Source organism: Rousettus aegyptiacus, unplaced genomic scaffold (assembly GCF_014176215.1).
Source record: "Rousettus aegyptiacus isolate mRouAeg1 unplaced genomic scaffold, mRouAeg1.p scaffold_m13_p_10, whole genome shotgun sequence".
In the NCBI taxonomy this organism is placed as follows: domain Eukaryota; kingdom Metazoa; phylum Chordata; class Mammalia; order Chiroptera; family Pteropodidae; genus Rousettus; species Rousettus aegyptiacus.
Window position 1 is genome coordinate 90,887,408 of NW_023416285.1, and position 25,615 is coordinate 90,913,022.

At 45.9% G+C, this 25,615-nt stretch overlaps 1 protein-coding gene and 2 pseudogenes across 3 annotated transcripts in view; 2 read left to right on the top strand and 1 right to left on the bottom strand.

Moving 5' to 3' along the window:
- Positions 1–3,210: 3,210 nt before the first annotated feature.
- The window catches only part of NMT2 (N-myristoyltransferase 2), a 55,834-nt gene continuing 33,429 nt past the window's right edge, over positions 3,211–25,615 (top strand). The window contains exons 1-2 of one of the 3 annotated variants that reach the window (XM_036228166.1): positions 3,211–3,397; positions 4,401–4,447. In XM_036228166.1, coding sequence (XP_036084059.1) covers positions 3,288–3,397; positions 4,401–4,447 — 157 coding nt within the window. In that variant the 5' untranslated portion in view covers positions 3,211–3,287. The remainder of the gene's footprint in view (positions 3,398–4,400; positions 4,448–25,615) is intronic. The other 2 variants (XM_036228168.1, XM_036228167.1) reach the window with 2 other exon arrangements.
- LOC118609224 lies at positions 12,705–12,823 on the bottom strand (annotated as a pseudogene).
- Positions 18,575–22,303, top strand: LOC118608629 (annotated as a pseudogene).

Consider the following 25,615-nt stretch of genomic DNA (forward strand, 5'->3'; position numbering starts at 1 on the left):
AACACTTGCATTTTTTAATTTTTCTTTTTCCAGGGTCCATTCTAACAGCTAGCACTCACTCCTGCATTCTTACTATCCTCCTTGTCTATCCTCTTCTTCTATGCTTTGCTGTCGGAAAGACTTGTCATTGAGTTTAGGAAAGACTTGTCATTGAGTTTAGGGCTCGCTTGAATCATCCAGGATGAGCTCATCTTGAGCTCCTTAAGTGAATTACATCTGCGGAATTCCTTTTTCCAAATAAGGGCACAGGGGGACAGAACAGGGACGGAGCTTTGGGAGGCCACTATCGACTCCCTACAGATGTGAGTTACAGGAAAAGTACAAGGTTGCTGACTTTAAGACGATTGTCATGGGGTTGAAATGAGAAGGCGAACTGTTCAGAGACAATTCTCCACGGGCCACACTTATTCCTCCACGTCTTGCAAGTGAAGCAGTGACCATCCTTTGTTCTGGACTATCTTTACAAAGATAAATATATATCCAACAGCTTTGGTAGATAGAGATGGTGTTTCTCTTTGGAACGATGGGCAGGCATATTCCCTTCCCCTTATCAAAGATTTGCCCCTCCCCTCCCCCCGCCCCTGCTTGTGCACTGTTGGTGGGCATGTAAAATGGTGTAGCTGCTATGGAAAACGCTATGATGGTTCCTCGAAAAATTAAAAATAGAATTACCACATGATCCAGCAACTCCACTTTTACGTCTATACCTGAGAGAATTGAAAGCAGGCGTTACAAACAGATATTTGAACACCCATGCTCGTGGCAGAATTACCCACAATTGCCGAGGGGTGGAAGCAACTCAAGTGTCCATTGATGGATGAATGGATAAACAAAATGTGGTACGTCCGTCCAATAGAATATTATTCAGTCTTAGAAAGGAAATTCTGACACTCGCCATAACATACATGAACGTTGAGGATATTATGCTAAGTGAAATAAGCCGGTAACAAAAGGACAAGTACTACATGGTTCCAATTATGTGAAGTACCTAGAGTGGTCAAATTCATAGAGACAGAAAATAGAATGGTGGTCGGCCACGGCTGGGGGTGGGGGAAATGGGCGGTTGTCTCATTGGTAACGTTTCAGTTTCATAAAATGAAAAAGCTCTGAAGATTGGTTATACAACAGTGCGAATATACGTAACGCTACTGAACTATGCACTTAGAAGTGGCCACGATGGTGAATTTTATGTTATATGTATTCGATCACAACTTTCTTCAAAAGCAAAAGTTATAATAGCTTAAATGAAACAAGACCAATTCTACAACTATGGTCTCATGTCTGTACCAGCAGATGAGCGAGGCAGGACAGAACATTCCTGAGGGCTTGTTTTAACACCCTGGTAGCCACTCTGTAGTACTCTCTTCCTCCAAATGAATCTTGGGTCTAAGATTCTAGAAGATACCACTTGGTTCCTAACCCCAAACTCTGAGATTAAACCAGGGAAAGAAGCAAACATTTTCTGAAGCGTAGTGGATTTCTACACAGGAAAACAAGATTTAGGGTCGCCTCTAGGATCTTCTGCAAACTTCATCTTGCTTGCAACAATTAACGATGACAAACATTTGTATTATGTAATACCTCAATCTAGCATTGAGCAGGCTTCTGGGCCAACTCCTTTCCCTTCTAGAGAACAGATGTCCCCTGTTTGTCATTGTTTTCCACACTTTGGTTCTTGATGCCCTCATTTAATTCCTCCAGGATTATTTGTTATTGTTCTTGGAGACTTTCTTAATCAAAGCTCCTTAAAAATTCAAATAAATATGTGTCTGTTGGGTTTCCTTCACTTTGTATTTTTAAAATCTTTTCAGAGACGTGCTCCGATAGGTTATAGCGACCGAACTGAGGACTTGGTCAGGATGCTTCTGGTTACCCGACCAGGCCGCAGCTCCCCAACTCTTCATGTTCACAGGAATGAGCCGCAGGAAGCGCATTGATCTATATTTGCCATTACCCTCAAGCTTGAAGCCAGAGGGCACCTATGACTTCTTTTCTGCCTCAGAAATAGCTGCAATTATGAAAGGTACTATTGTATTTCCTTTGTGTTTTGGCCCCATTTTGCACTTCTTACAGAACCTTAGCTGGCTCCACATCAGTCGGTCAGCAAAGGCTGCCGTGGTGGGCTTTGAAATCGCTCCCCAATTTTTGACTTTAGAAACGTCTCTCTCCTTGCATTTTAAGGGCAGAGGCTCCTTTCTGGGGGGGGGGGGGGAGGGCGCGGGAAGCCACAAAATGCTCCTGATACCCTCTTTCCAAAAAAAAAATTAGGTTTTTTTTTTTTTTTAACTTTCCTCATTGCGCAGTTTCTGATAGATACCTTTCCACCGTCGTTGTAAAACCTTGCCATCGCCTGACGGCCGGACCTTGACCACCACCCATTACAGGGCAGCAAAGGAAGCGCGTTGTGTACACACGGCAACTTCAAACAGAAGACTGAACCTCACTTGTCTTTTATTGGGCAACCCATGGAGCATCTCCGTTCCCTCCTAGAAAAACACCAACTTTTGTTTGGAGGTCTAGGTCATGACCTTCACTTGGAGAAGCCAGAGGGGTCTGCCTGAAACCATCCCATCCCCCCCGACATCAGCCCCAGCATCATGGACAGCACCCCCACCTCCCCCCACCAAGATGGTTGTTGAGGGTCGGAGCCAATTGTGATGTCCAGCAAAACCAGGGGCGGCCTCAGAGTTTTTCTGTCAAGAGTTTTAGGGCTGCGAGCCTGGTTGGAACGGGGAGATGCGAAGGCTGGAAGCCCTGTTTGCGCTTTGACTTCGATTTACTAGTGCATTGGAAATATAGCTATAGATCTAACCACACGATGGAATTTTTTTTTAAGTGATCGTGGTGGGGACGGTGGGGACGGTTCTTGGAAATCTCTGTCCTTGACACGCCTCCTCCTGAGTCGAAAATCTCTGCCACGGTGAAAAGCGCTCGCTCACACGCACAGATGCAAACTCGCGTGGCCTGTGATTCGGAAATGAAGACTCGCCGGATCTGGGGTCTGCAGGTGACGGCGTCCGGAGACGCGGCGGGGCCGGGGCGCGGGCAGGCGGCGGGTGCGCCCGGGACCCCGCCCCTCTGCGCCCCGCCTCCCGCGGCGGCGCGCAGGGCACCGGCCGCGCCCCGCCCCCGGCGCGGGGGGCGGAGCCGGGCGGGGCGGGGCGGGCGCCCGGGGCGCGGGCTCCGAGGAGACGGCGGGCGGCACTAGGGGGAGCTGCTGGCGCCGCCGCCGCGCCAGCCCCACGCCCGCGGCCCCCAGCGCCGCCCCCGCAGCCCGCGCCGCCGCGATGGCGGAGGACAGCGAGTCTGCGGCCAGCCAGCAGAGCCTGGAGCTGGACGACCAGGACACGTGCGGGATCGACGGGGACAATGAGGAGGAGACGGAGCACGCCCGAGGGTAGGCGCGCGGGCGCCTCGGCTCCGCGCGGACGCCGGTCCGGGGGCGCGGGCGGGGCCCGGGGCCGCTCCGAGGGGGGTCCCCGTGTGGGCGCGCGGCGCCCCGAGCCCGGAGCCCGTGGCGAGGTCCGGTCGCGCGGCCGGCGGGCGGCGCGGCGCGGCGCGGCGGAGCCGAGGCCTCGGGGTGGGCGGGGAGGCGCGCGGCCCCGGTTGCGGGGACCGGCGACGCAGCTGTCACCTGCCGCGCGGCAGGCCAGCCCTCGCCCATCGTCGCTGCCGGCCCGGCCCGCGCGTGACTCAGTGGGACCGAGGGGAGGCGCGGCCGCCTTCCCTTTGTGGCTGCGGGGTGCAGGGGAAGTCGTCCTCCTCTCTCCGCTCCTTGTCATCCTCTCCTGAAGTCCCTCCAGACCCTCCCACCCCTCCCCCAGCCGCCGCCGCCACCCCCCAAAAATGAGCTTGTGGCGGGGTGGGGGTTGGGGAGTGCTTTAGATTTGCTCCTGCTCCAGCTGGCAGGAAACTGAGGAAAGTTGTGTCTCCCGGGCCGCCGCCCCCGCCCGGCGCCCTGCCGGACAGTGGGGCGCGCCGGGGGTCCCAACCTGGCCGCTCCCGGGGACGCGCAGGGTTGCTGGGGCCGGGCACGTCGGCACATCGGGTCTGCAGAGCTCTCAAGAGCAGGTCCAACCTCCGGATTTAAGGTTGGTCCTGGGGGCAGCGGCCCTGCCCAGACCCTGCTTGCAGGGCGGGCATTCGATCTCCAAGGCCAAGTGCCCTGTGCGTCTTCACACCCGTCCGAGGCCAAGTGCACCGCATGGACGTGAAGACGCACGGTGCACTTGGCTGCCTTTTCTTTTCACCTCGGCAGACTTGATTGGCTCTCCACGAGAGAAGAGATTGATTCTGGTGAAGGGCGGTCTCGAAGTTCTCTTTTTAGGGACGGAGGTCATTTTAAATAAAAACCGGCGTCGTTAAAGGCGGTGTCTGCACTCCCCTTTTCCCCCCGTTAGATTCAAACTATGCGCTGACCCGGAGCACTTCGTGCTGCCCGTTGGAGGTGAGATTTTTGCCAACCCGAGTGACTGATGAGGAAGGGGGTCAGCTTAAGAACATGATAGGAGGCCTTAGTCGCAGATGGCTTATTTATTCAGTTTATGGAGAGGATTCTTCAAATGACTGATGATTTAAAGTGTAACGCATCTGCAATCTATTTAACGTCTGCTTGACGAGTTATTTAGGAACTTTTACTGAGCTGTAGTGTGTTATAAAATATTAAAAGAGATCAAGAAAAAGAAAAGCTGACTGAATGTATCTAGCTCCCATTTGCAAGTCGCCTTTTTTTTTTTTTTACAATGAATACTTCAGTGGCAGCTGCAAGTACCCAGTGTTATGATTCAAGTCTAGAATGCTTTTTTAAGAAAGGAAAGGAAATTCTACAGAATTCTGAGACTGAGTTCTGTTTATGCAGTTATGCAGATTCGTCTGTGATAGATCCCCAAGCGTGGATATCTTTGTGAAACAGCGCACGACCGCCAGAAATGGGCCCAGATGCAAATGTGATGGGTTGCCCCACACTTCAGCACCTGTCCAATATCTTTCTGGAGCAATCGTGGACTTTTCCCTTCTCCCCTGTAATTTCTGTTTATTGTTCTTTGTTCTTTTGGAGGATTAGTACTTCTTTGCTTTCACAGTCAAAGAATGTCCACAGTACAAAGAATTATTCATCTCCGTGCCCATTGATCCCTACCTGTCCCCAAGAGCCTTGCTGTAGGCTGTATGAAGTTCCCAGATTTGCACCCGAAAGTCATCGCCATACCCTCTACAGTTTTTAGTTTTGTATATCAGCACATTAAATATATGTTAGCATGGTTACTCAAAATATAGGGACGACGCCCTATCGACTGAAATGTTTTAACCAGGAGCAGGTAACATAACAGCTCCTTGCAGAAGATATCGATATGGATTTGTTGTCGTTTTTTAAGACGTAATGAGATTAGTAAAAATCCAAGTTGCTGTGCTTGTCGAACTGCTTTTTTTGGATTTGAATTTAGCTATTATGTGCCAAATCTGGAAGATTAATCGAGTGTCTTTTTTTGTTTTCATTTTCGTTTTTTGGAGGGTGGTGGCTCACGTACTGATGATATGACACAATATAAACCTAGATTTTTTTTTTCTTAAGTAGCTGACATTTGTAAGTGTAGAAATTTGAAAGACCCTTCTTTTTTCACTTGACTTCTTCATTCTCCACCAATTTAAATTAAGTGACAATGAGCCTTTGGAGGAATGAGTAGGTAAATGCTTTATCTTTTAAAGATGAAGTATCAGTTTGAGACTACTAGGTATGAGTCAGTGCACAAAGCAATAATTTATCCCCACGATTGAATATAATCTATTTAATAGTTGTTTCAGACACATTAAAACTAGAGCCTTGGATAAAAGGACAATACCAAATATAAATATTACTGTGTATACTTTTCTTTCATTTTCATAAAATTTTCTTTATGGGCTAAAAAGAATATTTCATTATTGTGGGTGATACCAGAAGTCCACAAATAACATATAATTTATGTTCAGTTAAAAGCAATTGCTTTTATGTTTAATTAAAAGCAGTGTCTTAAGTATTATAAAATACTTCTGTCCCATTTTTTTGATACCTTATTTTTCATGGGAAGTGTGCTCTTCATTTAGCTTTTTGATCCACCCAAGTATGAAAATAGCATGCCGCTATAAAAATTCCATGAAATTCCAAGAAAACATGGGAGAAAGGAGGGATTATCCATTTTAATTAGTTAGACTATATTCAACAGAGTGTCTTTTTATTATCTTTAATATGTAGCAGTTAGAACTAGACTAACAGAAGATTATCTGGAAAGACCCTTGAGGCAACTTACTTTAACAAATGATTTACAATTGGGGGAGTAAGTACGTCTTTGTAAAGAATATGAGGGAAATGGCACGTATGAAGCAGATTAAAAATTCTAAAGTAATTTTGTTTATACTCTGTTACTTCCTTAAGAAATATCTTTACATAGATAAAAATTAACTTCAACTATCTTCTAGTCTTTGGCCCATGGATAGGCATCTTATCTATTTGTAAAAGACAGTGGACCAAGGTCATTATCTCTTATTCAGCCTACCCTCCCACATTAAGCATAGCCGTTGCCTAGTGTTGCAAACAGAGTCACAAAGTTGGCCCTTAAATTACCATTTAAGATGGCAACAAAGTTAAATCGCTCTTTGCTTTATCAACACTGACTTTCAGAATGCATATTTCCTGGACAAGTTGATGTTTTTCATCTCCTTTCCATGCAGAGAGCTTTTTCCTTAATATTTGCTATAATGGAATGGGAGGCAGCTGCCAAGGATATTTATTATAGAGGGAATAAAATAAACATACATGAATTTGCCTCTGTTGGCAGATAAAGGACTAAATTATTCCCTGGGGTAGATATGAAATAGTTTTAGTGTTTGAGTATTATTCCCAAGCCTTTTTAATATCTTTTTCCCCTTAGAAATATTAAAGAGCTGGTATTTAACAAATATTAAAACTTTAGAATTCTTTTAACAAAGAACATAACCTCTCTTCTCCCACCCCCAAGTTAGGAAAACACAATTGAAGTTATTCTCTGTGCAGAATGTTGTTACTACTGGCTTTATCTTTGTATTGTTGACATTGGTTCTGGGAACTTCTCCTTAGGCGGCTGTGTAGAATCAATGGAAAGATGCATAAAATAACTACAACTCAATAGATTTTTCTCAGGATGGAAAATTTAAGAGCGAATTCAAAGCTGCCCTTTCTGAAATATGAGGTTATCAGCTGTCAGAATCAAAACAGAGAGGTATGTTAAAAACCTCTTCCCAAGGAAACTCTAAGGAATTTCTAGTTTGAAATTATCAAATGTCTGCTCAGACTTGTATCTGAAATGGTGATGCCATCCTTAGGCCCAGAACAAAGCTTTTCCAGAGTTTAGCTAAACTATAGAAAATTTCTAGGTTTAGGATGCATACTATGCCATCTTGAAGTTGTTTATTAACACAAAATACACAGTATGTATAGAGAAGTTAAAGCCAGTCACTTGCTTAACTCAGAGATTGGAGTCAAATTCTGCACCAAGTTTAAGAAAGAAGTCAGTCAATTGGTTTGTTGTATTCCATCTGAAAAGGTATTAACGACTTTTACCTATTATAAAAGTAAAATATGCTTATTAAAAATTCAAGTAATAAAGTATATATAGAGTGAAAGCCCCTGGTCATCTCATTTCCTAGAGATACCGCTACTGATTGTTTAATCAACTCACATTTTAATATATGGATAAAGTGTACATTTAACATAAATAGGACCATACTTTACATGGATTCATTTGTTACTTTGTATTTTTCACTGTTACTGTTGTCTGCTGGAACTTTCTACAATGATGGAAGTGTGCACTATAATAATTAAGGAACAGTATTATAAATTTTATTTCATTTAAATAGCTCAATGTGAGTAGTGGCTATCATATTGGACAGCTCACATCACATCCTGCCTTTGAATTTTATACGCTTTTGTGGTACTCAGAATGTTTCTTTGTTCTTCCCTTCCTTTTTGCAGAATATGTTGTTTCCAAAATTCTTTGTGTGTGTGTGTGTGCTTTAGAAGCTCTCTAGCCTATTTTTCTTCTCCAGGGAATTATCTTTAAATTTAGAACACGCATGATTTATCTGTATTTCTCTATCAGTGTCAAAAATCACCATTATCCAAAAAATTCTACTACCGAATAAGACAAAATGTGTAGGACGTTTTGACTTCCCTTTCCTTTACATTCCCTAGGTTTCGTTGGAATACTCTGGAATTTTAATTATATGCAGTTTCTTTCATTTTATGTGGCTTGTGTATCCGTTAAAGCTTTTTTTCTTAATGATTACGTTATACCCACATCCATAGTATCGAAAACATCCTGGACTTTCCTGAGAGCTTGGCTATTTTTGTTGCTGACCACTGTTCCGTGTAAACCTCATCACTTTCCTTTTTTCTCTGAGTACTTCCTCGTTTAATTTTTTTTTTTTATTCGAGTGTGTAGATGGCGTATTTTCTGAACCCCTGTGCGTCTCGAGATGCCTTTCTTTTGCCCTCGTGTGTATATCTGTCCGGTGTGCATGTAATTCTATCCTCGCAGTCATTTTCTTCAGCCTCCACAAACATTGTTTTATTATCTTCTAGCATTTAGTGGCACAGATGTTGTTTCTTTGCCAATCTGCTTCTCTTCCTCATGTAGGAAGCCGTATTCTTTCGCTTTGTTCCGACTTGTCTTTAGTCTAGAAGCTTCTAGGATTTTCTCCCTGTTTTTCTATAACCCCAAAGTTTCCACATCCTTTTACCTTCTAGAATCACTCTCTTTTTATATATTTAAACGAAACGGCTCGAGCTCATACATGTTGTTGGGGTTTTGGGGGACTGAGGTTTTCGTGGTCCTCCAGCTTGTCCATGTTGCCACCGGCTCCCCTCATCACTAGCTCCTAATTCTCTGGGCTCCTTTAGCATTTCTCCTTAGATGCTTGACCCTGGGCAGAATCCACTTAGCTCTCTTTCATGCCTCCTACCCCCCACCAAGATCTGCCAATAGAAGCCCGTTGTACACACCATTTACTGCAAGTTTTGTGACCGATGAGGAAGGGCTGACATCAGACGTTATTCTTCACCAGAGGGACTTGTTACTGCCCATGCCCCTCTGGAGACCATCACTTCCTGCAATGTTCTCGGCCGTCCTCTGCCCCTCTGAGAACGCGGTCTCTCAATCGTCCCAAATTCAAGGTCCAGCTTTCCGGGGTCGTGATCAACAAAGACCCTCTGGCCCTTAATGAGTGTAGCCTTCACGTGGTGGCCTTTCCACCAGTCACACACACACCTGTCGCCCCAATCATCTCAGGCAGACCCTCATTTTACTATGAAAGAAGCTGGTGCTCACAGAGATAAGGGGCTTGTCCGGGATCACGTGGCTGGTAAGTGGAGAACAGGGTGTTTTGTGTCCGTTGTTTAATGTGCGTGCGTAACATCATCTACAAACTAGCTCAAATAAAAGGAGGTTTTATTTTGAACATGTAGCAGATTATCTTAAATGACATGTGGCAGAACTGTATGGGAATTGGGGAGCAGCAGTTCAGGAATTCAGGGTCTACCCATCTCTCTAGTCGTCCTCCCTTCCTCCCTCTGTCAATCAACCACTAACTGCCTGGAGACTCTGTTTCTTGGTTCAGAGTCTGCAGAAAGGGTCTCGTTGGTTTTTGGCCAGCAAGGCTTGGTCCAGTCAGCGGTGGCAGAGAGTGGGAAGGTGGAGGCCTGTGGTACAAGGTCACTCAGGGCCACCTCCGTAGTGAGGTCCGTGGTCAGCGGGGGTTTTGGAAGGAGAGGCAGACAAGCCTGGCGCTCAGAACCCGTGTGCAGAACGTGAGGACACATCTCCCTGTCTACACACGCCATCCCTCGTCCTTGCTTTATCTGGAACATCGCACACACATCGGTAGCTTAACAGAGATTTGTCGAAGGCATTCCAGGGGGTCTTGGTCCCCACTGACAAATTAATTTCTAATTTAAAAAATTTCTCCCATTGCACATTAGGAAGATGTGAAGGATTTTCTTTTTCTAATTCTAATCGAAACAATGCAGATGATAGAGTTTTTAGTTGCGTGTTCTTTGCTATATAGGGCCCAGAATGGTGAACTAATAGCTAATTTTTTGAACTCCTGCTATGTGCTTCCTACTTCGTATATACATTTTTTTTTTCCTGTCGAATCACTGCGACAGATGAGGAGACTGAGGAAATAGCTTGCCGCATCTCAGATTCAAACTTAGGGTTGGGCCTCTCCCCGCTGCCTGACTGTCAACTACTGCCTTTGCAGTGAACTGCCCAGGCCCATGGGCCATAAATTAATAAAATACAGAGTGATTTGTCTGATAATGTTTCAAGCTCATCTCCCCGCCAGCCATAGATTACCAACTTGAGTGCCTCAGGAGCCAAAATTCACCAGCGTAATGGGCACACTCTGCTGTCGGGGAATTTAAAAATCAGTCAATGCGTGTCCCCTCCCCTCTGGCCATCACCAGGTGGTCGTCAGTATTCATGAGTTTGTTGTTGATTAGTTTGTTCTTTTCATTCCTTAGAGTCTGCATGTAAGTGAAATTATATGGTATTTATCTTTCTCTGTCTGACTTTAGTTTGCTCATCATGATAACCTCTGGGTCCATCCATGACATTGTGAATGGTTGGATTTCACTTTTTTTAATGGCTGAGTCATATTCCATTGTCTATATAAACCATAACTTCTTTATCCAGTTGTCTGTTGATGGGCATTTGGGTTGCTTCCGTAGCTTGGCTCTTGTGAGTAGCACTGCCATGAGTGTTGGAGTGCATAGATCTTTACAAATTATTGTCTTGGTTTTCTTTGGACATATACCCGGAAGTGCAATTGCTCTTTTCTGCTTCTTTCACGGCTGTCTCATTCCCTTTCTGCCCCAATGTGGTCTCACACATGTCAGGATCCTCTCTCTGGTGGCCCCGCCCTCCAACACTGGACTGGCCAGGCCTCCGCAGAGTCAGCTTCCTGTGGGAAGCAAAGTGGGCCGGGGAATGTGGTACCGAGCGCCTCTGGATGACTCACTGTCGCACGCAGGTACCCAGGCTGCTCAGCACTTGAGACGGGTAGTGCTTTAGTGTGTGCTTTGAGTCCCTGTGAGTTGGTGGCCTGTCATGATCTCCCAGCCACAGGAGAAACTCCAATGCACAAGGCACCTGGTGGAGATCCCAAACTGACTTGGGATTTTAACTTTATAGGTTCCGTTTTGTCAGCACATTGTGCTGCTGATGCTGGCTTAATAAACACACACGCACGTGAAACCCGGGCTCATTTATTCTCGGACCTGTGTTCACTCTATGTTCAAGTTCATGCAGTACTTTGTCAGAGAAAGATGACGACTTAGTTAATGTGATACTTTCCCATAGTTTCTTCACTTGGTTTTTTGAGGGCTGGGGGGACGAGAACTGGCTCTTCTCTACCCTTTGGGTATTTATGAACATTTTAAAGAAACCAAAGAGAGAACAGTGAAAGCAGAGTTTTGTTTTTCCAAATGATGTTCTTTTTTTTTTTAAATGTTTTTGCAAAAGCATATCATGTTTAATATAGAACAGTAGACGTATCATCAAGCAAAAAGACAATGCCATGGTATATTCACATATACATTTTTCTATTTATATATGTTTACCAAAATGCAAATATACCGTTTCTGTTGTCCTGGAAATTCCTGTTTGTCACTGAGTGTGCCACGAACATCTTCCCAGGGCATTGCATGGCCCTCTCCCGGTCCTGGGAGACGGCTGGCTAGTCCATCTATGGTTTTACGGAGAGCACCGTCATTTATTTAGGCTACTGTTGTTGGGTCCCTTCTTCCAAAGCAACACCATTTTTTTTCTGGTGCATGGAGCATCTTCCTTCTCCCTCCCACTGGCCGGAGTGTGCGTGTTGGGGAAGTCGCCTTGGACCAGGTGAGCCCAGCACGCGCCCCGGGACGGCTGGGAGCAAGGTGGAGGGAGTCTGGCCCCATCTTCTGGCAAAATCCCCACCCCCACCCCCTCAGTGAAGCTGAAACTTTTCCATGAAAGAGAATTAAAATTTAGCTCCCGCGTCAGAGGCTGTCGTTATTGGGGGGCGCTACCCCGCACAGCCTGGCCAGTGTGCTAACTGATATTACATCTTTATTAGCTTTAGCTTTGTAGAGCCCTTAATTTTTTGAATTATTTGATAGTTTGAATAGCTGGTATACGCACACGGTACAGAATTTAAGAGGCACGAAAGGGTCTTTTACATTCGGTACCAGCACCGAGTTTCCCTCCCTTGAGCAGCTGTTCTCGCCACTTCTTGCCCCATCCTTCTGATGCTCTCTGCACGTCCCAGGCCACGTGCGTGTGCATGCGTGTGCGTGTGCAGGCACACTCGTGCTTGCAGACGCATTCAGTGCCCAGTGGTAGCGTGCTGCACCATTGCTGTTCCTTGTTTTTTTTTATTAACAGTGTATCTTGGAGCTCATTCTGTATCTGGAACCGATGTGGACAACCTAAATGTCTAAGAGGCTGCATGTTTTATCATTGAACGGATGGACCATTGTTTATTTAATCCGTCTCCTGTTAATAGATGATGAGGTTGTTTCTAATCTTTCTTTAAAATTTTTAAATTTTGTTGTCTTTTTTATTTATTTTTTAATTTTTTAGGCGGGGCAGCCCTTGGGTGACCTCACAGATTGCAAGGACCTTGTCAGGTTACAATCCCTTATTTTTTATTTTTTATGCCTACGGCACGTGGTCTTCCTAGGTGGTCTCCTATTCAAGTACTAACCAGGCCCGACCTTGCTTAGCGTCCAAGATCAGATGAGATCAGGCTTGTTCAGGGTGGCATGGCTGTAGATGGTTGTTTCTAATCTTAACGGTGCTGAAATTAATATCCTTGAAAGTATGTCACTTCTCCAGAATATTTCTCCATATTTTAACATCTTTTTGGGCTGACAAGTCTTAGGGAGCCAGTGTGGTGTTTTGAAATGAGTTTTATGCCAGGATTCAAGAAACTTCTGTCACTAACCCTCAGTTTGATTTCAGAATAGTCCTTTAACCTCTCTGGGCATGTGTCTCTCCATTGGGGAATTGAAGAATTTGGCTCTCAAAGTTATATGATTTCACAAGCACACATTTTGTCCTGGGCCCGAGTCCTTATTCTCAAGGGTAACAGGAACTGGGAAGAAATTGGGGTGAATGGTCAGTAAACAGGTACGTGAGTGGACCACACACCTGGTGTCCCAGGGCTTTCCTTGGATTACTTTTCTGCTGTCACCGCCCAAGGGGAAGGGAAAAAGGTAAATGTCGGCACAAGAGAGACCCCGGTCCTGCCTCCTCTCCTGGCTTGTCCCAGCTTCAAGCCGTCCCTTGTAGACACCATCAGCTTTTCATTTTCTTTTAGACAATTTCTCTGAGTGTTCCTGTCCTTGTCTCTTTCCTCCACCATCCCAAAGCAAACCATGACCTTTAGCTCCCTTCCGGATTTGGAAGGGCACGTCTTTTAGTGCGTGAGAACTCCAGGTTCACCTTTTCGATCGTTGGTGAAAAGTGCTCTCTGCCCAGCCTCACCTTGGCCTGTGACCCTTGACTTTGTCCATTGAAATTCTGTCTTCTCCGTCGCTTCTGGCCTCTGTCTTGGTCACATGTCATAGACGCGTCTCTCAGCCCTCCTGCTCTCAAGATGTCGTGGATGAGCCACACATCCCTGGAGTCCCTCAGCCCGCCTGCACTATGCCTCTGTTACCCTGCTGCTGTGGGTGATGCTTCTGCTTGCAGATTCACCTGCCTAAGAGCATTTTCCCCTCCACATCGTGCATGGCTTGCTCCTTACTTACTTCTTCACAAGATTTTTCTGGGTGAAGCAAAAAAGCCTAATTTTTTTTTTTCGGCCACATTGTAACTACAAGGATTCTTGTCTCCATACGCTTTGAATAGCTGAACAATTTGTATTTAATCTTTCAATTATATGTAATGATCTTAACTCATTCAATGAATTGACTAGGTTTGTGATCAGCATTGGGATATAGAAGAGAGGAAGGAAGAAACGAAAATTAGATATGCAAGAGAATTTAGAATAGAATTTGAAAAGCACATCACATTGTTAACTTTGCTGACATGTGTTAATATTATTCAATATAACAATGTTACTATAACATTGAAATGAATCTCAGCCAGAAAAATAGATTTTTTTGTAACTTATTCTCTTCCTTTAATAAACTGTGAAAGGCCCAGAAATGAGAAAAGTTATGTAAGTAGGAGCTAGTATATCAGCTATTCTAATATCAGAAAAACATTTGTGAGCATGCATGATTAAGGCTGTAGGAAATAGGGTAATTTTTCACTAATTTGGGCCATTATGAAGTATGTTTATTATTTCATGTTTAGGAACAGTTTTATCTAGGAGGCAAAGAAATAAGCCTTTAAGAAAACCGTTGATTGAATAGCTGAACAATTTGTATTTAATTTTTAAATTATGTATAATGATCTTAAATATTTTAAATATTTTCTCCTTTACCCCGATCTTGAACAACCTGCAAAGACAGGTGTCATTTCACAAACTAAACTTCACACTAGATTAGCTTCTGGTCAATGAATCCTGATAAAACTTTGTAATGATTTAACATAAACTCTTATTAGAATTGGTGTTTTCATGGGAAAGAGACACCGAATTTGTTTTTCGATCATGGAATAATCGTGGAAAGAGAAGGCTAATGAGAAAGATCCTATTTCCCCGCATTTAGATTATGGTTAGAATGGAAAGAACTAGAAACTTGGAAACAAGTCTATGCCTAAAAGAAGGGAATTAGTTAACGGAGTGCAGACCAGCAGCCAGACCGAGGGAGCCAGCCAGGTTCTGCACCAGCCGCAGGTGAACTCCAGGGCTCCTTGTCCAGCTGCTGCCCGGAGCCAGCTGCTCAGTATCCCATGTGGATATTGAACTTGTTTGTCGGTCCCGCCGTGACCTCTCCCCAACACTGCAGCCTCGGTAGCTGCAGCCACGTGCCTCCTTGGCTCACCTTTATAATGATAAACGGTCATTATTAGGCTCTGCCCCTCACTGGCCATAAACTTTAGGGCAGCTTTGAGCTCTGACTCTTCTTCTGAGTGCTTCTGCACGACTTTCTGCTTTGACCAGCGGTGATGTGACTTTGAAAGAACCTCTGGCAGATGTTTCTACATCACGCCCAAGAGAGGAAGGGATGTGCTGAGAAAGGGGCGAAGCTACCCAGCTGAGGAGGCAGCCGCATCTCGCTTTCGGTCAGAGCGTCCTGAAGCCGGATGATGGCAGCCGGAAGACGAGCTTCCTGCTCCGGGTTGTACATTCCCCTTGGGGAGGAGAAGGCTGAAGTCATGACTGGAATTGCATAGATGGGCTGCTGACAGAAGCAGTCTCACTTGTGTGACTTCTTCGAGAACCCGAACTGCAGGTAGAATCCGTTATTGAGCTGAGTGGCCACGTGATCGCCTCGTGTCAGATGGGCGCCCCTGATCCAGCGAGAGGACAGGCTCGTGGCTGGTGCCCGGGAGAATGGGACTGCCTGGGCTGGCTCCCTGCGGCCACGGGTGTGAGTTCTCTCCTGTCGGCAGCAGGGCACCGTGGCTCACCTCGGGCCACCTCTGCTGTTTTTCATAAACTGCACCAAAACCTCCTTCTATGTTTTTTCCCCTGTAGTTCCTTTCCCTGAAGTAATGTGACTTAGGTTCCCAAACACAGATACACACACACAGCACTAAAGATCTATATACTTCGATAAAGGACGACTAGGGTACTGAAAAGCATTCAAAGGTCCCGCACTGCTGGTGGGACTGCAAATTGGTGCAGCCACCATGGGAAACAGTATGGATCTTCCTCAGAAAACTAAGAGTTGATCCGCCATATGATCCAGCGATCCCTCTACTGGGTATTTACCCCAAAGACTTGAAACCCCATATCCAAAAGGATATTTGCACACCGATGTTCATAGCAGCATTATCCACGGTGGCCAGGACGTGGAACCAACCAAAGTGTCCTACGGTAGATGATTGGCTAAAGAAGCTGTGGTACGTTTATATAATGGAATATTACTCAGCCATAAGAAGAGATGAAATACTGCCATTTGCGACAACATGGATGGACCTCGAGAGAATCATGCTAAGCGAAATAAGCCAGACAGAGAAAGTCGAAAGTCACATATCACTTATATGTGGCATATAAACGTAAAAGCAACAAATGAGCAGGAAAAACAAACAGAGATTCATGGACATGGACTATAGACTAGTGGTTTCCAGAGGGTAGGGGGTGGGGGAGGAGCGGGGAGGTAGACAGGGTAAAGGGGGTCAAATATATGGTAGCTAAAGGAAGCTGGATTTTGGGTGGTAAACACACACTAGAATATACAGATGTCAAATTATAATGTACATCTGAAAATTTTTACATAATTGTATTAACCAGTGTTATCCCAAAAAACTTAATTAAAAAAAATAAATTAAAAAAAAATCCTGAATAAGCAGTTCACAAAGGGAGACCTAAAAATTACCAGTAAGTGTCTAAAAAGTTGTACAACCAGTGAAAATGCATAAACAAGAGACAATATAGTGTAGTAATTACAGGGATCCTGGTGGCCGACTGGCTGGATTCAAGTTCTGGCTCTGCTGTTATCCTCTGTGTGGCCTTTACAAGTTACTTAACCTCTCTGTATTTTAGTTTCCTCTTCCATAAAATGGGAATAAACAATAATAGTAGTGATAGTAATAATGATAGGACTTGCCTTACAAAGTCGCTGTGATGGTTTGCAAGACTGAGGGCTGTAAGGTGCCTAGTGCAGTGCCTGAGACAGTAAGCGTGCTCGAGCGTTAGCTGCTGTGACGGTGACCGAGATGATGCTGGCGGTGGCGGCAATGCCAGGTTGTTCTCCAGAGTGGTCACATGAGCTCACGTTTCACCAGCAGTCCGCAAGCATTTCCTTACATTCTTCTGTTTCGATGAGACTTTAAAATGTTCAGCAAATCGATGGATAGAAAGCAGCATCTGAAGTTCTTTCATTTTTATTTTCCTACTGCCGGTGAGGTTGAAATCGTTTCATGCGTTTATTGGCCATTAGCGTTTCTTTAGTGAGCTTCTTATTCATTTCCTCGGCCCATTCTTCTGTCGGTCTTTTGTCTTCTCCTCATTGATTTTTACATCGATTTCTCATTCACCCAGCAAATATTTATTAAGCACCTTTCATATGTCAGACCCTGTGTTAGGTGCGAGGAATACAATGGAAAAACACTGTTGTATGGATCTTTCATTCTAGTTAGAGGAAGACAAACCGATAAACGAGATATTTATAGCTAGCAATAGTTATATGAAGAAAAGTAAAGCAGACTGTTCATAATAATAGCTAACATTTACCGAGTGATTTCTGTGTGCCAACTACTGACACTAATGTATTAACTCATTTTATTCTCAGTTGTTAAAACACTATTTATTGAAAACTTCATTCTTTTACAGGTATGGCAGTTAGGGCACAGAGAGGTTAAGTTATATTCTCAAAGTCACACAGCTAGGAGTAGTGGAGCCAGGATTCAAAACTGTGTGGTTAGACTGTGGCTAATGCCTGCAGTTCTCATCTCCTCGAGGCTTCTGGGATAGCTGTCCTCACTCAGGGACTGCGAAGCCATGCTTCTCATTGCTGTATAAATACTGTCGGATACCTCTGGGTTTCATGCCAATGTCTGTTGGTCCCTGCCACTTTATTTTTAAAATTCAGATGAGAGAGAAGAGGAAAAATAAGACCTTGAAAAACCAGAGTTAACAAAAATGATAACGGTTTCTCCCTTATACCAAAATAAGATAATATAATTTTAACAATACAGTTTGTGTGTGTGTGTGTGTGTGTGTGTGTGTGTGTGGCAGAGTGGGTACATAGTATCCATTAACTCCTGAAATGTAACTTAACAGAAAATTTCAGTATACAGGTGTCTAGTAAGTTATAGAATAGGTGATATAAGCATCTTTAAGGAATTTTTGGTGAAATAGTCTGCTATTTTTTTTGCGTGTGTCTCTATATCTATTCCAGTTTCCATTAGTTTAATTTATCTGTTTCAGGAAAAAAAAAAAAAAAAGATTCACATTTAAGACAAAAATTTCCGGGTTTTTCATTGGTGGAGATAGTCCCATCCAGCTGGATGGACATTCATGCCCGTCATCACCTCTCAGATCTGTATCCCTCTGGATGAAAGCTGCTTGGAAATTTGGAGATATTTTAAACTGGGTGTATTGGGCAGAAAAGCTGTGAGTTCCTGGGCTCCTAGTGGTTTCTAGAAAAGCCATAACCGGCAGCAGTTAAAGGATCGAGGCAGGAGAGGGATAGTTCTCTGGGCTTCGAACCCATCACGTCTTTGATGACTTCTGTTCCTACCATCTCCCTGTCCCCCGACCCCAATGCAATACTGAGCATATAGTCGATGCTCAAGAAATAACGTGATAACAGGCTGCAGTCGACTTTACCATCCAGGTGGGGAGAACTGTAGCTTTCAGAGGTATTTTACTGTCTGGCAATGCGGGATTGGAGCCACCTCAAGGGCCAGGGTCATTCCCTCATTCATCCACGAATCCTTTGTTATAAAAGTCTGCTAGCGTCGGCATGGGAGCATTAGAGACCTTGGGGGTACGGACATCAATAGCTTTCTTCTGTAACCCCCTCACGCACACCGACACAAGTGCACACGGTAAATGACGCAGCCACAATACGGCAAATTCACTGCTTTATGAGGAATCAGCCGTGGGAGCGCCGAGGGAGGAAAGCCTGAAATATTCAGAGTCCCAAATCGGAGAAGTGGCGATGTACCTCTCTGTGGCATGTTTCACACTCCGGTGTCTGGCCGTGATAGGTTCGTTTAAGCCCAGTTGCGAGTCGGATATTTATGGGAGCCCTTAGCCACCAGACGATTTTAAATATAAACATCACGATAGTACAGATTTGATTCTGCTGGTGAAAATGAACTGCCCACTTCGGGGTGGGACTGCCTTACTCCTTTTAGACCACTAGGGTGCCCCTTGGGGGGGTCTTAATGTGTCTTCACACGTGAGTGTGGCAGGGAAGGACGAAGCTGTAGTTCAAGTGCTTGTCTCCGTTTCTCATTAGGGAATGTACCTTTCCTATTGTAACTCGATAGAGGAACAAATTATCCGCTTTGCATTAAAAAGTGTATGATTTTAATACACGGAGGGCTGACAGAGAGTCCCTTTGTGACCTAAGCGTTGAGTGGAAAGGCTAGAACTTTGTATCGGTGAGGATACCCTGAGTTACAGTGTGGTAAAAACAGCCCCACGATTCTGTCCCGTAAGTCAAGAGAGGTTGGGAGAGTCTCCCGCCTACAGTACATGCGTGCTCCGCAGAGGACCTCGGGGACAGAGGCTCGGGGCGGCGCTGTCACCTCTCGAGGCCGTCATCCTGACGAGGCTGCAGGGCTTGGCTGGAAGGGGCAGTCAGCACAGAGAGAAGTCGGACGGCGTTCATGGGGAAGGAACCCCTGTTACCTCTGCTCCTCTTCCATTGGCCAAGCCGAGCGCCCGCCCACGCCTCACGTCAGAAGGGCAGGGGGCGTGAGCACCGTACCCTGCAGGCCCGCCGGAGAGGGGGTTCAGAAACACCTGGCGAGCAGCCTGTGTCCTTTGTGCTGCCGCTGAAGGGGAGCCTTCTCTCCCAGTGGGAGAGGCACTGAGCGGCCGAGTGGCTGGGCCCAGCAGCCACCATGGGGACAGGGAGGGGACAGACACAGAGACCGGCTATTTGCAGGGTGGGGGGGGTCGTCACTAGAGGGCCAGGACCAGCTCTGCCTCATCCTTGTCCTCCAGCCAGCAAACCGAGAAACAAACAAACACCCCCAAGAAGAAGGAAAGTAAAGTCAACATGAGCAAAACCTCCAGACTCCTCTCCACCAGCACCCAGAGGATTCAGGAGGAACTGGCAGATGTCACTTTAGGCTCCGTACCTGAGAGCTGGTCCCAAAGGCGACCACACCTGTGAGTGGACAGTGACCATTCTAGGGCCACCAGACCCAGGTACGAAGGTGGCATTGTCTTCTTGGATGTCACTTTTACTCCAGAACGTCGCTTCAAGCCGCCAGAGGTTACATTTCCAACAAGAATCTATCGCTCTAACGTTAATCATCTAGGAGTTCTGTGCTTGGACCTAAAGATATCCGGAGACCGGCACGAACCATTTCTCAAGTCCTCGTTTCTGGCTGCTCAATTCTTGCAGGCCACAATCCTGGCGACCCCTTGGTGGGAAGCGTCACCACTCAGTATATGAGCAACAGAGCAGAACGTGACAGAATGGCCAGACAGTGGCCCGAGAGCCACGCCACGTAAATTGGCTTTTTGCAATTCTGACATTATTTGTCTGCCACAGGGAGAGCTGCTTATGATCTCGAAGGGGCGGGGGAAGGGTGGATGTTGGTAAAAAGTAGGGTATTTCTATAACAGATATTATTCAGTCTTATTTCCTAAGGTTTTGTTGCGACTTAAGACTATCTTGCTACAGTGGACAGAGTGGGTAATAGCAGCATTTAAAATTGGCATTCATATCTACGGCCACGCCACCCTGAACAAGCCCAATGCTGTCTGATCTCAGAAGCTAAGCAGGGTCGGGCCTGGTTAGTACTTGGATGGGAGACCACCTAGGAAGACAAGTGCTGTAGGTGTAAAAAAATAAATAAAATAAGTAAATAAATGATAAAATTGTCATTCATTCAGCAATAGTGGCTGAAGCGTAGTACAGGGAAGGATAGACATTTGGGTCCAGTTGCTTGTAGTCAGTAAATGGAATGCAGCTTAAATTTACGCAGGTCACACACGTGGCTGTTTATGTGATCTCCTTCTGAGACCACATACTTCTTTGTTTAAAAAAATCGGGACTTATCTTTCCCTTCTTGGAAGGGAACATTGATATTTAACAGTGTTTGGAGATTGTTATCTTATGTGTATGTATAATGGGCACGTGGCTCTAAGGTACCAGGCAGGAAATGAGTAGTTATGTGTTTTTGTTTTGTATGCCAATATATTGTGAAAAGATTAGAGGTTCGGATTGTCATGAAAACCTGCAGTAAAATGCCTCAAGCTGCTCACCGTAAAGCGTGAGATACAAGTTGCTCAGCGGACGGGCTGTGTGCTGTGAACCACTGAGGTCTGCATTTGTTACTGTGCTAATAAACAGTATTAAAACAGAAGGAAAAAAGACCGGCGAGCATGAATGATGTTTACCGCACGTCTGAGTAGGAAAAACCCAGTTCCCCACTGTTTCTCCTTTATTCTCACACGACTGTCACACTCACAGCCCTTCTGACACCCGACGTGGGTTTTTTTTCCCTACACTAAACAATTCTGTAACTCCCGCTAGGTGTCCAGGAACTTTTCCGGCACTATCTACCTGGCGGTTGCGTCCTGTCCCACGGGTCGAGGGCTCGGTCCTACATGGCTGCCTCCTCCCTACTTCAGGTGTCATTCGCAAGTCCCAGGTATCCCCTGAACTTCTGGTTCAATTAATTTAGATGCCCAGAATTCAGGAAGGCCATCTCCTTGCTATTTACCAGTTCATTGTAAAGGGTATGGTAAAGGATATGGATGAACACCGGAGGGGAGGGGCGCATAGGGCAAATGCGAGAGGAGGTGGCAGCTCCCACGCCCTCCCCAGGTGCGCCCCCCTTCCACACCTGCCCGTGTTCACCAGCCCGGGAGCACTCTGCACCCCGTACTTTTGGGATTGTTGTGGAGGCTTCGTGAGTGGGTGTGATTGCTCACTAACTCCGCGGTCAGCCCTCCTCCCTTCTGTGGAGAAGGGGAGGGTGGGGCTGAAAATTCCACGTTTCTAACCGGAGCTTGGTCTTCCCGGTGACCAGCTCCCATCTAGGAGCCCACCGTGTGCCCTCATTAGGACAAAAGACACTCCTGTCACCCAGGAAAGTACAAGGGTTTTAGGAGCTCTGTGCCGGGAACTGGGGAGAGAGACCAACATATCTTTTTTTCTATTCACGTATTTTATAAAGAAGTGAGAGACATTTTGTTCTGAAGGCGCCTATCATCCAGTGAGGACAACAGATAAGAATGCCAGGCTTGGAAGGATACGCAGATGGCGGGGTGTCCCCCGAGTTAGGGCGCCTACTAAAGATGAGGGAGGGAGCAAGGTTTCTCCGAGGAGGTGACACCAGGCCTGCATCTTGAATGACAAGCAGCTTGGCCAGGACACGAAGGAGAGACGGGTGTCCTGGCCACGGAAGCAACATGTTTAAATGTGTACTAATAACAGGACCTGTTATTTATTGACTGTCTTCCTCCATGCCAGCCACTAGGTGGCGCACTTAACGGGCCCTAGGCCTCGCGTTTGTTTTATGTGTTGCCTTAGGAACAGATGCTTCATTGGGCAGGACTTTTCTTTGTTCTTGCTGTACTTTATACTCCAGTGACTACTGCTGTCTAACAAGCCAGAAACCGGTTTATTATGCCCACAGGTCTGATCCCATGGGTAAGGGATTCGGAAAGAGCACAGTTGGATGGGGTCTCGCTGGGAGTCTCTCAGGTGGTTGCGACCAGGTTTTGGCTGGGGCTTCCATCAGCCAAAGGGCTAGACGCCCAAGCTAGCTCGCTCGCGGGGCTGGCCGTCGATGCTGGCCGTTGGCTGAGCTCACCTTGTTTCTCACGCAGTGTGCCTACCTGTGGGCTCGCCAGTGTGGCAGGGGTCTCAAGGTCGTCTGAAGGAGAATGTTATATGAGAACCTTTATATGTGACCTTTTCTCACCTAGACTTGGAAGTCACATATTGACACATTTGTCGTGAATGATTGGGTGTGTGTTACCAGCCTGTCCACTTTCAAGGGGAGCAGAACTAGATTCCGTCTTTCATTGTGGAGGGGGGGGCGGTCTTAAAAATTTGAGCACATGTTGAGAACTACCACAATCCATCTTCTGACCAAAAATGATTTATGTCCTCCCGCGTGCAGAATACATTTGTCCTCCCTGAGGCCCTCCCCCAAATTACAGCGTGTGCTGGTTTACTTCTTAGGCTCAGGCTTGAAGTCCAAAACCTTGTCATTTAAGCCAAGGCTGGTTTGTGGGCGAGGCCCCTCACGGTGGGTCTGAATACCCATGAACTGAGCTGCGGCATTGTCTGCCCTCCATCCATCATCGTGAGAGGGTGGACAGGCGCAGGACAGCCACTGTCGGTGCCCCCATCCAGAAAGGGGGAGATCGAGAACACCCCCCCAGTCTGTGGCCCAAGCCGCTCCGAAACCTAGCAACCTGACGCCGGTTCCTCGATTCAAGTTCAGCCCTACTTTTGGGGAGCTGCTCTCCATGGCTCTGGTCACTGACCTTTGGTCTCTGGTTGCGCCCTTTGAGTCGTCCGTCTAAAAGGAAACTGACTTTGCAGCTGAGTGAGTAGCCTTCTGCGTCTGCTTCCCGCCTATAAAAAGGCTGAGGGTCCAAAGGCCTCTCTCTTCATTTTGTTCTGCGCTGTCATTCTTTTAAAAGTGTCACAAGCTTCTTGTGCTTTAATTGGCAATCCACTCCACTTGGCAGAATCCACCCACAAATCTCCTGCAGATAAGCTTTTCTCTTCCTTGGGCTCCTGCTGAGGCCGCTCTGGGGCCAAGATTCTCAGAGGGCAGGATCGTTTAGAGAGGATGTGCAGGGCACACCATTGGGTAGCTTAGGAGGCCTTTTGTCTGATTGGGAGGATCAAAGAGGCAGCCCCGAGATCTTTCTGAGGTCCTCACGAAGGGTCAACAGGGCCAGGAAGGTGGACTTTCTCTGTCCTGAGACTCTTTCTTAATGTGCAAATCCTTTGCCTTCTGGAGATGCAGGGGATAAAGGGTGGTTTTGTTCTTTAATCTAGAAAGTGCTGGCTGGGTGGGTATATTCCCTAACTTGCACTCGGAACTCAAGCAGCTCATTCGTTCATTGCTCCCCCTCTCGCTTTGTCGCAGTCCGCGGGGAGAAGCCAGCACTTTCAGCCCTCGGCCCAGAAATCTTTGCAGTTAGAGCGTCAAGTTCATTAGATGCGTTTTCTGTTTCCCACGTTACTGCTGGCAGCGGTTTTATCAGCGCCCCTCTACTACATAACAGGGACCTCCTTTTCTAAATCTCTTCTGTATTTGAAAATGAAGAAAGCATTGAAGTACCGTTTCTTTATTTTTCTTCGAGGCCTCGCCAGCAGCCTCCCGGAGGCCATCGGGCTTCTGCTAACAGTCTCCTCAGGGGCCTTCCACCTGGCGGTGATGCCGGCGCCTCGAGTTTTAGGTTTTTGTTAGCAACAGCCCTCCGTTTTCAGATACCAGATTTCCGTTCTAAGTGTTTATTGCTGTGTAACAAACCCATCACCAACCTAGTGACATAAAACAACTGCCACTTTATTTGCTTGCAGATGCTGTGAGTGAGGACGTTGGGGAATGCAGTTTCTCACCGAGGGCTTCTTGTGCGGGTGTAGTCAGATGTTGTCTTGGGGAGTCTTCTGCAGACTTGACTTAGCTCACGGTCCAAGAGGCCTCCCTCCCACGGTTGCTGGCTGGTGCCAGATGCTGCCTGGAAGTTGAGCTGCCCTGTCTGCCAGCCCGGTGGTCTCAGGGCGGTCAGACCTGTTACATGATCCCTGGCTTTCCCCAGGGGCGAGCATCCCAAAGGAGCCAGGTGGAAACTGCATGGCCTTTTGTGACCTAGCCTTAGAGTCATAGAGTGTTACTTCTTTGTTAAGAGCAAACCGATAAGACTGCCCAGATTCAAGGGGGAGGGGAAGAGGCCTCGCTTCTTGCTGGGAGAAGTATCAAAGAATTGTCAGACGTGTTTTGAAACTGGAGTAGTGTCCGGCAAAAGGGAAACCTCACAGTGTGATTGCAAGAAGTAGGCATGCCCACCTCTCTTGTTATATCTGCTTGTGAGTCTTTGGGCGATACCGTGTAATAACAAGTAATAACAAGTAATAACAAGTCATGGTATAAGGAGCTCCATGTATTTATAATGTATTTTTGTAAAACAGGGACACAGTACTCCACATTGCATACCGTCTATTCCAAATGAATTAGAAAGAGAAAATTCCCCCCCCCCAAGTCATAAAGTTAACAGAGGGAAAAGTATAAAAGGATATTTATATAATTTTAGAATAAGGAGGGCCTTTCAAAGCAAGATTTAAAAGCCAGGAAGCTGCAAGAGAAAATGTTTAAATAGTAGACTCCATAAAAATTTAAAATGTCTCTGCAGGGAAAGATATCATAAATACAGCTGAACGCTAAAGAAATAAACTGGGTAAAGTATTTGTAATCTAAATAATAGGCAATAAACTAGGCAAAGTAATCTAACCATAAAGGAGAATTTCATAGGTCTATTGCAAAGATTAAATGAGATTAAAGTTCCCAAAGTAAAGATATCTAGTAAACGATAGTTTCTATCCATGCTGAGATAAAGCGTACCTACAAATCCATTTTTTAAAATATGGCTAACAGAAAAAGGCTACGAATGAACAATTCATGAAAAAATATAAATGGTCAATAAACACGTGAAAACATGTGTAGCCTCGCTTGTGATTAAATAAAGAAGAGTTGAATCTGCGGTGAGTTTTTTTTTCTCCCTGTAAAACTGTTGGGGATGAAGAAGAACGGTAATATTTCGGTCTGGCAGAGAAGTGGGGAAACTGACA